Source organism: Paralichthys olivaceus, chromosome 12, assembly GCF_024713975.1.
Source record: "Paralichthys olivaceus isolate ysfri-2021 chromosome 12, ASM2471397v2, whole genome shotgun sequence".
NCBI lineage: Eukaryota > Metazoa > Chordata > Actinopteri > Pleuronectiformes > Paralichthyidae > Paralichthys > Paralichthys olivaceus.
Genome location: NC_091104.1, coordinates 24,324,762 through 24,337,295, shown reverse-complemented (window position 1 = coordinate 24,337,295; position 12,534 = coordinate 24,324,762). Strand labels below are relative to the sequence as shown.

At 42.9% G+C, this 12,534-nt stretch overlaps 4 protein-coding genes across 4 annotated transcripts; 2 read left to right on the top strand and 2 right to left on the bottom strand.

Moving 5' to 3' along the window:
• Positions 1–2,840: 2,840 nt before the first annotated feature.
• Positions 2,841–3,237, top strand: LOC138412359 (histone H2B). The gene has a single exon (XM_069536078.1). The coding sequence runs from the start codon at positions 2,863–2,865 to the stop codon at positions 3,235–3,237; it is 375 nt and encodes a 124-aa protein (XP_069392179.1). The 5' UTR covers positions 2,841–2,862.
• Positions 3,238–7,183: 3,946 nt separating this feature from the next.
• LOC138412270 (histone H3) lies at positions 7,184–7,814 on the bottom strand. Its single transcript, XM_069535765.1, has one exon. The coding sequence runs from the start codon at positions 7,801–7,803 to the stop codon at positions 7,393–7,395; it is 411 nt and encodes a 136-aa protein (XP_069391866.1). The 5' UTR covers positions 7,804–7,814; the 3' UTR covers positions 7,184–7,392.
• A 307-nt stretch (positions 7,815–8,121) lies between these two features.
• Positions 8,122–8,773, top strand: LOC138412406 (histone H2A). The gene has a single exon (XM_069536211.1). The coding sequence runs from the start codon at positions 8,131–8,133 to the stop codon at positions 8,515–8,517; it is 387 nt and encodes a 128-aa protein (XP_069392312.1). The 5' UTR covers positions 8,122–8,130; the 3' UTR covers positions 8,518–8,773.
• Positions 8,774–10,286: 1,513 nt separating this feature from the next.
• On the bottom strand, positions 10,287–11,478 carry LOC138412446 (histone H1-like). Its single transcript, XM_069536308.1, has one exon. It carries the CDS (start codon positions 11,043–11,045, stop codon positions 10,416–10,418), a length of 630 nt encoding a protein of 209 aa, XP_069392409.1. The 5' UTR covers positions 11,046–11,478; the 3' UTR covers positions 10,287–10,415.
• Between the last annotated feature and the right edge of the window lie 1,056 nt (positions 11,479–12,534).

Here is a 12,534-nt window from a genome sequence, read left to right as displayed (position 1 = left end):
TCTACTTTTCTACACATTGTGTGTATTTCTAACTTGTCATTACTCCTTCCACTGTATTTGTTTCATGACACTATTATCTTATAAATGTTACTCTTGTACTTTACTCTGCCATTAGCAGGAGCTGCAGATGTTAACATTTAAATCAAGTGTAGTGTGCAGTCTGGGTTAAAGTCAAGTTTTGACCAAGGTGTTTACATCATAGTGAGCAACAACTCAAACCTATGACTAACTGGAAGACACAGGAATAGACTAATGTATCATTTTTGTTGTATATTATTTCCAACCTTGGCAATGGCCCCGCATCGATGTGTTCAAACACTCTGAGATAAAATCCAAACCACATTTCAAAAATGCTACATATTCTCAGAGTATGATTTTCAATTACTGGATTGGACACATTGTTTCAGTGGACAAAGAAAAAAAACAAAAAAAAACATAGTCATGCAATCCTATTCATTTTGAGATTGCTATGTATTTGTTCTCATTTTAAATCTCCTATTGTCCTTGGGGTCATTTTGACACCATTAAATGTTTAATGTATATAAGTGAAAAAAAAAATAGGTAACTTCATTTTTTGGCTTCACATTTAATGCATGTGAGATATCTGTGTACAAATAAATGTTTCATGATTTAATGTCAATGACCTGGATGCATAGTGTACGCCCAGGACCCAGGCTGTTTTAGATTTGTAGAAAAAACATATTTGAAGTATCAATGTTTTACACATATTTATATTGGTTGTTTAGATGATATCGAGGTCACCATAACATCTACTTTTCTAATCATTAAAACTCTTCCCTCTGCTTTGGAGCCTAATCTACCGACCATAACTGTCGTGTGAGAAACACTGATGGTTCATCAGACATGGGGAGACATGCACAGCAGCTTTCTGAACCATTTCCCTCGGGGCTCTATGTGCTTTGTGTTATACTTCTCTAATCAGTCCTAATGTAACTCTTATCTTTAACCAAGCTTGTTACAGACTCTATTCTTACTTGACGGGGACGTGCTACAGTTCTACTGTTCCACAAAACTGGTCAAGTGTCAGACCTTAATATCTACAGTCCTACATCCAACCTCTGCTCCTGTGGGGGCGCTAGCGCACCAAAGAGTTTATTATCAGCGGATCCACAGAGGAGGAATACGTCCATCTCTGTCTTCTAACACGTCCTCATGCAGCCTATGAATAGCTGTGATTCCCGGGGGTCACACTATCGACTAGCTCTCATCTGACTGAAGAGAAATGTCTGGACGAGGAAAGGGAGGAAAAGGTCTCGGTAAAGGAGGCGCAAAGCGTCACCGCAAAGTTCTCCGTGATAACATCCAGGGAATCACCAAGCCCGCCATCCGCCGCCTGGCTCGCCGTGGCGGAGTGAAGCGTATCTCCGGTCTGATCTACGAGGAGACCCGCGGCGTGTTGAAGGTTTTCCTGGAGAATGTCATCCGCGATGCTGTCACCTACACCGAGCACGCCAAGAGGAAGACCGTGACCGCCATGGACGTGGTGTATGCTCTGAAGAGACAGGGCCGCACTCTGTACGGCTTCGGTGGATAAACTCACTTTCAACTGCTCAACAACACAACGGCTCTTTTAAGAGCCACACACTGAGTCAATGAGAGCTCACATCCTCTGCTCAACCCTCATCACTAGTTCTTCCAGAGAACAACAATCAATCAGGGTCTGATCATTAATGGAAACGTGATCTTAGTAATTATCCATATATAAACCATGTTACCACGTGAATTAAACTTATTTTGTTTCAGTTTCTCTCTGTAGTGAGTTTCCATCCAACATGTATAAAAACACTACATTCACATATACATTTACACCTTAACTCTAATATAGATATTGAGTAGATATCACTATCTCAGATTGGTAAAGTATCATGTTCTTATGTGACTGTCCAGAAAGAGGATGCTGACTGGACCACAGTCATACGATGGGTGGTGGAGTGGAACTTGATTCATTTGTTAAAACCCACAGATCCTGCTGTACTACATGAAATAATATGTTTGTTTTTCTGAATAGAAAATAAGTTCTTTTTACACCTGTAATCCTCCTTGACTTTTCATGGCTCCTTCCCAGCAGTACTTTTCTATAAGAACACTCTGCACTCAGAGGGCTGTGTTGGTCCTCCCCAACAACAATAGCATGTCTTTCTAACCCAGTTTGAAGTAACAATACTTGAGATATCAATGTTCTGGCATCAACACATTGTTACTGTTCTAAAGAAGCTAAATAGTTACATGTGGAAACGTACACAAGTAAATAACTCAACAGTCAACATTGTAAACATTTATGTAAATTACCATAAATACATGAATCAACTTAACTAAGGTGTTGGGGACACAAAGAGAGAGACGGAGGGAGACCAGGAATACTTGTGTAACCATCACATTTAAGCTCCATCAGACTGGTTGTTATCATGAAGACAATAATTATATTCAGTTCAATCTAAATGAACAGATTAATAAACCTGAAGTTTAACTGACTTGGTGTTTTACTGTGACGATCAAGTGTTCCCTTAATATTTAGAGCAGTGTGTTTATCAGGTCGCTTTAGTTCAGATAGTTTGAAATGATACTAATGTGATACTAACATCAATAATAAGAACATATATAGTTTCAGACATCATGCATTTCTTAACCCCCCAAATGTTCCAGTTCATCTCTACAGTTCAACCTCTGTCAGCAGCAGAATAATGGACTCTGGACATGGAGACACGCCCACTGCTGTTACACTGACGATCAACATTCAGCCAATCACAGAGAGGGAACAGCACAGCCACTTTACATGTGTTGTGTTCAAATACAGCCTGTTCACTGACGACTTCATTCATTTGATCGAATAATATCGTGACGATGCCTGAACCAGCGAAGTCCGCGCCCAAGAAGGGCTCCAAGAAAGCGGTGACGAAGGCCCCCGGTAAGGGCGGAAAGAAGAGGAGAAAGAGCAGGAAGGAGAGCTACGCCATCTACGTGTACAAGGTGCTGAAGCAGGTCCACCCCGACACTGGGATCTCCTCCAAGGCCATGGGCATCATGAACTCCTTCGTGAGCGACATCTTCGAGCGCATCGCCGGTGAGGCCTCTCGTCTGGCTCATTACAACAAGCGCTCCACCATCACCTCCAGGGAGATTCAGACCGCCGTCCGCCTGCTGCTGCCCGGTGAGCTGGCTAAACACGCCGTGTCTGAGGGCACCAAGGCCGTGACCAAGTACACCAGCTCCAAGTAAACCACTCTGGAGACATCACATCAAACCAACGGCTCTTTTAAGAGCCACACACTTTCTCTATAGAGACAAACTGTCCTGACTCCAACAACATGTGCACCAACACTCAAATAGCCACTTTACACTAATACTGGAACTGTGGTGAATTCAATCATGGTTCAATTTAATACTCATGGTTCATATTGAATTAGTTTTATTGTCCAGTGTCCCAACGCTCTGAATCATTTACACAATGGATTCATTGGTTCTGTTGATCATGTATCATTTCTTAACAATCAGTGTGTCCACATGACTTGCAAACACATTGATGATTAAATTAACAATATGTCTAATGTTGTTGCTACAGATCATCTAAAGGACAAACCGGTCTGAGGCACGTCTCTATATTTACTGATTCTTCTTCTTCTTCTGGCTTTTTGGCTCTTAGCTATGAACAGTTATGTGCATTACCGCCACCAACTGGTCTGGAGTGTGGACACAAAGACATCATTCTTGTGGAATACAAACCCTGTAAGTCTTACTCATATCGGCTTTGCTTTTGTAATACTAGATACATTTGACAGGTGTGTGAATACGTGGTACTGTACAAAACCTTCAGAGGGACAAAAACAGCAGCTGGGGATGACAAGATGGGTTCCCTGGCCTAAAGAGCCATGTTGATAATAATAATAATGTTGATATGCTGCGGTAAAAGTGTTGTCATCCCCACGCTCTCTAATATGGTCTAACACCGTAACATCTTCCTGGTACTGCCTGTGAACATGTTAAACACTTCTGGGCAGTACTGGGAGAAGTACGGTGGTAGACTCACAGTTTTCAGGATCTTGACCACAGCATTTCTTCTGACTGTCTGAAAGGTTAGTCTCTACAGTTCATAAGAACACCATGACACTCCAGCAGGAGGTGAGTCACCATGTCTGTAGCTGTCAGCTCCTGTGCTGCTCCACACTCATCTCCTCAATAAGTGTCTGAAAACATAAACAAAGGAGAAACTCAGATAAGGCTTTATTATTAGCTCTATATGATGTTGGTTATATGATAAGGTCAGTTATTAGGGGTTATAGGCTGCAATGTTTCTTGTATCCCACATATGCAAAACAATAACAACATATTCCTGTAACATACAGTATTTCTATAATAATTGTTCAGTGGTGTCTCTGAGGTTTTACAGTCAGTGGCTGACGTGCACTGCACAGCTAATGTTACAGTAACATTATTCAGTAAGATGTGCACACAGAGCTGTGGTATGAAAACACTTGTGTTGTATTGTTCTTGTTGATATCAAGCAGACCATGTAGTCATATAATGAAAACACAAACCTGTAGCTTCAATCTGCTCCCAGTGGTCCAGTCTCTCCTCCTCCTCACTGCTGCAGCTCCAGGATCTCCTCCTCTTCTCTTGCTCACCTCAGTACAGAACTCAAGTGTGTCAGCACGTAAACAGAGAAGACAAGTGTCTCCTGCTAACGCCATCTCCCTGTTATACGAGCCTGTGTGCTAACATTAGCCAGCATCAATATTGTTAGCCTGCATTAGCATTCAGCTAATTCAGCTACCTAATGTCAGTAATAAAGCACTACCACAGCATGTTAACACATTGTCTTCATGTAAACTATTAACTACAGTTTGCATTCAAAATAAACAGGTTACATTCATCAATATGTATCGATCTATAGACACTGCAGAGAAGTCAGCTCAGTGAGGTCATCCAGCATTTTGACGCATGAGGGCCACCGTAGCTCTCGAAGGGAGGGGGGAGTGAGGAACACCAAGTTTGATATGATGTTACCAGCTTGTTACACAATGAACCTTTAAATGAGGAAGTTAACATTTGACTACACAAACAGGCACTAACATAAACAACAAGGTGTAGCATAAATGTATTTGTAACCATTGTATTGCAAATTAATGATTGAACCCTTCTCTGTGGACCTACTGTTTTAGATGCAGTGGGAAGAGAGTGAGTGTCATAGATTTGATATAATGATTCAATTGAAAGTGATAACTGTGCAGATTAAATTATATTATCAGTCCCATCTACAATTGAAAATATTTTTAAGCCCATTAGCAGGTTGCAATGTTGGACGTGTTTTGTCCCATGTCTCAAGAATCAGTGATGTGTGTTATTCATGGGGAGGAGGTGGTGGATGTTTTCCCTGGTGGTTATAATTGTATTTGTAAAGAAGCTCATTAAATTGTAGCTTCTCAGTGTTGTCAATAGTTGTACATTAATAATGGTCGGACAGAAGAGGACTAGTAGGAAATATTGTTTCATTTTTAATGTCATATGTCAGAAGATATAAATGTCGTCATCAGAACGGCTGTAATCGTAGTTTTCCTCCATGTTGTCCTCCTGCTCTGACACATCCTCCTTCAAATCACTATCTGCTTCCTCATCTTGGAAGATCAGATCAAGGGCGTCTTGCACAGTTTGTCTTGCTGTCGTAACCTCAGTAACTGAAATGGCAGCTCACTTGCCTTAATAATCTCATTATAAAGACCAGTAATCTCAAAAACATGGATTGCAATGTATATATTTATTGGATTATTTTGTTACATATTTCATGCTTTCAGGTGCAGATCTGTTATCTGTGTCAAGTCACCTTCTGACCTCTGTTCCTTATGTGAACCATATATAATAACTCTTATGCTGTTTTACTCTTTTACTGCTTTGAGATCTGCCAGATCTGCCCCCACCCTTCATTACATTGATCATTGAATCAACAGTGTGAGTGAACTTTTGATAACGTTCCTCTATTGTACTGTCACATGGCTGTGGATGAAATGTCAGGAGTTGATTGTTGAAAGATGTTTACAGTGTTATCTGATCTAGAGTTGGGTCGTTCACGAACGAACCAAATATTTTGTCTGGCTCATTAACATGAACGATGGGAACTGAGTCGCGTTTGGTTGGGAGCCGTTCTTCTTTTTCTCTCTCCCTGAGTTCACACCTATGGTTCACAGTTGCTCACACAAGCTCCTCCAGTGAGTGAGACGGAGAGAGCATGGGGAGGAGCACCTAAGCAACAAGTTCACGTTGTGCATGCTCCCTTCATGTGAGGGCCTCAGTGAAAAACACAGAAAAAAAAAAAAAAAAGCGAGTGCTTCTGAGTCGGCAGTGCAGTGAACAGCAGCCTGAAAGAGGGGGAGGACCGTCCGTCGTCGTTCTGCAAAATGAGCCCAGGGAAAAGGAGCAGCATTCAGATGCACTTTTCGCTTGAGGCAGACAGAAAGGCTAAGTGCTATATTTGCCAGAAGTTAATTTCATTGAAATCTGGATCCACAAATAATTTGCACAGGCATTTTAAAACTCAACACCCCACTGTTAAAATCTCAGAGGTGAGGAGAGAGCATGACTCTGACGATGAAGTGGAGAGTGCCTGTACTTCTGCCTCCACATCAGGCAGACGTAGGTGTTGCATGAATAACACAAGTCAAAGTAGTTTTACACACATACACACACTTTATACTCAGGGTAAATAGTGATATTACTGTCAACTCAGAGGGATATAGCAGTGGAATATTTACAATTAATCCATATCAGACTTTAAAATCTTGTCCACATGTGTCAAATGAAGCCATAATCAATATTTCAGAATAATTCAAACTGAAATATTGGTGGGAAATCTGAGTTCAAAATTGGTCTGATCCAAATCTCAGCCCATCATTCCTCCCTGTGATTATTTCCAGGATAAAATGAATTAACCCAGGCTGGCTTCTTAAAAGTGAATTAATATAAAAATGAGTCAAATGAGCCAGTCTTTTAAATGGCTCTTTGAAATGACCAGATCCCAAATATTTGGCTCCCTCCAAAGATCCATAAATCCCATCTCTAATCTGATCGACACAGACAATAATATAATGTCTGTCCAGAATCAGTGTGGTCTGTAATTGTAAATTTAAAAAATGGTCTGACAGATCTAGAGTGTGATTGAAAGCGAATGGTTTATTCACATTATTTGTCTATTAATGAATTAAATGCTGAACTATGAACGTCATTAGCAACATCACGTATATTGGTTGATTATTTGGTGCTGAAAGCTTCTAGATCTATGATCAGTCAGTAACTAGTGAGAGCAGCGGAGGAGTTTTGTCTTGAGTGCAGTGAAGTGGCTCTTAAAAGAGCCGTTGTTATCGTGAATGCAGCAGCAGCAGCAGTTTAAGCTCTCTCTCCGCGGATGCGGCGGGCCAGCTGGATGTCCTTGGGCATGATGGTCACCCTCTTGGCGTGGATGGCGCACAGGTTGGTGTCCTCGAACAGGCCGACCAGGTAAGCCTCGCTGGCCTCCTGCAGAGCCATGACAGCGGAGCTCTGGAAGCGCAGGTCGGTCTTGAAATCCTGAGCGATTTCTCTGACCAGGCGCTGGAAGGGCAGCTTGCGGATCAGCAGCTCCGTCGATTTCTGGTAGCGACGGATCTCTCTCAGAGCCACGGTACCGGGCCTGTAACGGTGAGGCTTCTTCACGCCGCCGGTGGCCGGGGCGCTCTTACGCGCAGCCTTGGTGGCCAGCTGCTTCCTGGGGGCTTTGCCTCCGGTGGATTTACGAGCGGTCTGCTTGGTTCTTGCCATTGTATGTTTTCTTTCTCTGATCTTGAGAAAAAGTGAAGTAGAGCAGCGACACTCTGCTTTTAAACGACGGAGCCAGTCGTGAAATTGTGACGTGATTTCAGATCCCCGGGTCCTGATTGGTGAGAGGCTCCTCCTGGAGCTCAGCTCCGCCCAAAGGAGCGACCCATCGCCTGAGTCCCCGCTGCTTATTGGAGAAACGTGCATAACGACCTCCCCTGCTCCGCTGGAGGCTTCTTCTCTGCTCCCGCGCGATCCGCTGAGATATAAGCGAGGGTTCGAGCTGTTTGCCGCAGTTTCTCTTGACGTGTTTCAGGAAACGATTTGAAAATGTCTGGAAGAGGCAAAACAGGTGGAAAGGCCAGAGCGAAGGCAAAGACCCGCTCGTCCCGCGCTGGGCTCCAGTTCCCCGTCGGTCGTGTTCACAGGCTGCTGCGTAAAGGCAACTATGCTCAGCGCGTCGGTGCCGGCGCCCCCGTCTACTTGGCGGCTGTGCTGGAGTACCTGACCGCTGAGATCCTGGAGCTGGCTGGAAACGCCGCCCGCGACAACAAGAAGACCCGTATCATCCCCCGCCACCTGCAGCTGGCCGTCCGCAACGACGAGGAGCTCAACAAACTCCTGGGCGGAGTGACCATCGCTCAGGGCGGCGTGCTGCCCAACATCCAGGCTGTTCTGTTGCCCAAGAAGACCGAGAAGGCCGCCAAGTCCAAGTAAAGCGAAGCTGCTGGAAACCACCAACACAAAGGCTCTTTTAAGAGCCACACACTCACCTTTGGTAAAGAGCAAGTCTCCACATGTCCTAATCTAACTTGGAAAATACACAATACAAGTACTGAACAAACAAGGAACAGAAGTTATACCTCAGGTTGTTGAGTACCCATAGCTGATAAAGCATGTGATTAGTATTGTTTCAGATTTACACTCTATGGGGAAATGGTGCCACATTAATAACTGGTACAACATATTCCAGCAATTTAACAAAGGATAACGTTTTAAGTAAAACCATATGGTTGTTTACTGTTGTTCAACATGTTACTCAAACATTTTAGTAAGGGTTAAATTCTGACCTTTTTGTGTTAGATACAGAAATAATGTATGTATACATGTACTTTTGTGTAGTTAACATGTTTTGTGTGACTCGAACATGACATTAGCCAACAAGGTATCCATTAAATACACATTTTAACACATACATAAACTTTTACAGTTTGTATATGTGTTAGAATTCAGTGAGCAATGACTCAATTTATCCCACATGCACCATTTTCACAAAACTGGTTCACACAGTAACTCAGATCAACAGTTATTTTGAGGTTATGAACATGATTAATTCACTTTGCATGACTGACTGATTCATATTACTCTGTTCTCCCCTACGTGTGTATTTAAATGTGTAGCTTGTTTCCACATAGACTTGAAGTGTAAAGTGGCTGCGCTCTGCTCCACAACATCCATTCATAAAACAAACTGTTGAAGTACAGCACCTAAACACAACTAACTGCTCTGTCCATGGTCCTGAAACAATGTGTCTAATTTAGTAGTTTAAAATTATATTCTGAAAGTTAGTAGCCTTCGTCAGACGTGGTTTTAACGTTAGCTCCAACTGTGTAAACACACCTACACAGGGCTGTTGTCAAGGTGGAGAGAACAAGTCAGGATAGGGTTCGAGAGGTTTAGATACAAAGGTAAAGAGATTATGATTTGAAAGAAACTTTCTTTTAAATCTGAAAAACTAAATTGCTATTGAGCAATTACATGTGAGCACTGGGTGTAAATGACTATATTTGGACACACCCAAGCAGAGTCATAGTCAAGATTTGAAAAACAATCTTCAGGTGGGAGTTACTTAGATTTACTTCCACACAAGATGTGTTGATATTTACATGAAACAAATTAACTTAGTGTTTGAATCATTAGATGAGAATAAAACAGGAGCAGCTGACCTACTGGAAAACAAAGCTTCTGACAGGACATGTAGGAGACTTCATCATGGTAGTGGACGGTGTTCTGGTTCACACATTGTAGTGCAGCGCCATCTCTTGGAATCCGGATGTTACTACATATTCTCATGCAAAGTGGACATCGTCAATTCTAAGTGGCTCAAAGTCAATAACTGACTCATTCTTATGCGTTTACTAAGATAAATATACAGTAAGACAATAAATATGTTTCTACACAACCAAATATGACAAATTAATAATTGTTAAGAAGAAAATCTAAATTATAAATATATGATGTAAAGCTGAAATCGATGTACATGATGTTGCACAGTGTGTGTGTGTGTGTGTGTGTGTGTGTGTGTGTGTGTGTGTGTGTGTGTGTGTGTGTGTGTGTGTCAGTAGTAGCCTGCTTCTACTTCAGTGTCTAAATATCGTTTAAATTAATTTGTATTTGATGTATTTGACATTAAATAACTTGACATTGTAACAAATAAATATTGAACATGTTTCTATATAACTCGACTCTTTAGTTAAGAAGTCAGTCTCTACATATGTGTTGCCAGTGAGTGACAGTGGTGATGTTTGATGAGGAAGCAGCTCTTTGTGGATCGACGTGTGTGGCTCTTAAAAGAGCCTTTTAGCAGGATGAACATGTTTCACAGTGAGGACAGCTCACTTCTTCTTGGCTGCTGTCTTCTTCACTTTGGGTTTGGCAGCCTTCTTCGCGGGGGCTTTCTTGGCTGCAGGAGCCTTTTTCGCCACCTTCTTGGGGCTCTTGACTGCCACCTTCTTAGGGCTCTTGGCCACCTTCTTGGGGCTCTTGGCTGCTTTCTTGGCCGCTGCGGGTTTCGTCGCCTTCTTCGGGGACTTTTTAGCGGCTGCTGGCTTCTTGGCTGCCGCTGCTTTGGCCTTTTTAGCCGCTAGGGGTTTCTTGGCGGCGGGCTTCTTCACTTTGAGAGCGGCCTTCTTGACCGGCTTCTTCACCTTGGGCTCCACCTTCTTGTTGATCTTGAATGAGCCGGAGGCCCCGGTTCCCTTGGTCTGGACCAGGGTCCCCTTGATCACCAGGCCCTTGATGGCGGTGTTGACGCGGGACTTGTTCTTCTCCACATCGTAGCCTCCGGCAGCCAGAGCCTTCTTGAGGGCGGCCGCTGACACGCCGTTCCGCTCCTTGGACGCGGACACGGCTTCGATGATGATCTCCCTGACGCTGGGGCCGACCTTCTTCGGTTTCACAACCTTCTTCTTGGCCGCTTTGGCCGGGGCGGGGGCTGGAGCTGGAGCTGGAGGGACTTCTGCCATCTTTGTCTCTGTGTTTAGATCAACGAGGAACTATCGGAGTGAGTGACAGAACTGATGAGGAATCCCGATCGGGAGGCGGTACTTGAACACACCATGAGAACCGTGGAGACTCAATCCAGCCGTGGCTGCTGTGTGCAGTGTGAACGCCGAGACACTTGTGTTTTCTCTTCACTGATAAACGAGTGAAACATCAGTGGGTGAGCGGTGCTGGAGGCTGACAGTGAGGAAGCAGGTAGCGGACTTGTGTGTCTTCATATTGAAGTCATGAAGAGCCCTGATGCTCTCTGCATTTTGTCGGTGGAGCCTCCAAACCTCACCCGTTCACCGCGGTGAGCAGCGCTGCTCGGCGGCTTTTCCCACTCGTTTCTCTCCTAAAATGACTTGAAAAGCACCACAGCTCCACCAACATCCGTCTCCCAGCTGCTCCACATGTTTGTTCAGAGAGACCGAGTCAAAACAAGCACCTGCTGATGATCCTTTGGAAGAAAGTCAGGTTATTGTGCAGGCAGCAAACACACCGCTGATGGCCGAGGCTCATGGTGAAGTGGAGCCAGACTTTCTATCAGAGCCGTGAACGTTTCATGCTGAGGATGCTGGAGAGTCATTCTATCATTAGAGCTACATTTCATGTCCATGGGTTGGATTAGTCAATTTGACTAAATATTCACTTCAAACTATGATCACATTAATATTGGGCCACATTTCTCTTTCATTTAATACAAAAAGTCAACAGGTTCCATCATTTATTAGAAAATGTGTATGATATACTGCATTTGGTTGTTTTTCCTGCTGTCAGATTTGGTAAATGAGTCATTGCATGATTGGACTACACATCATATCAACCAAAAACTTTAGCTTTCTTTGCTAAATAGTTTAGTTGTTCCCATAATATATCCCCATTGTGTGCTAAATCCATCATTTGGCAAGCTTAATCTCTCATGACTTTTAAAATATTTAAATGAAAATAAACATTCAAAGTATTTACTTTGTCAACCGTGTTACGGACATAAGTTGTGTCACAGTAGAAATGACTGAAGTACTACACATTTAATAAACCACTTGTTTAAAATGCCTTGAGTCTTTTCACTAGGGGTTCTTAGGTTTTTTGTCTTACTGATTAAAAAATATGAAATTTGCACTAGATATCGGATTTTTTGTGGGATGGTGATGATGCTATATCACAATGATCCATGTTCCATAAAAACATTGTTTTATTCATATGAGTATATTGCTGGAGATAGAGATACTTTTGAAAAGCTATGGACTACTCATATAATATAGTTAAGTCTAGTTACAATGTATCTATTCAGAGTATAATATGGACAACACAGTGTCCCTTCTAATGAGTGAATCCCTTCTAAAGGTATCATGTGAATCACATAGGATAGGTCATTTCTGCTAAACTGGACCTTGCTGCAGTGAGTGATATGGAGGCTGCCATGGTTGGATTACAGTCCGTCAGAGACCGCAGAGCTTTCAGCCTACAGGG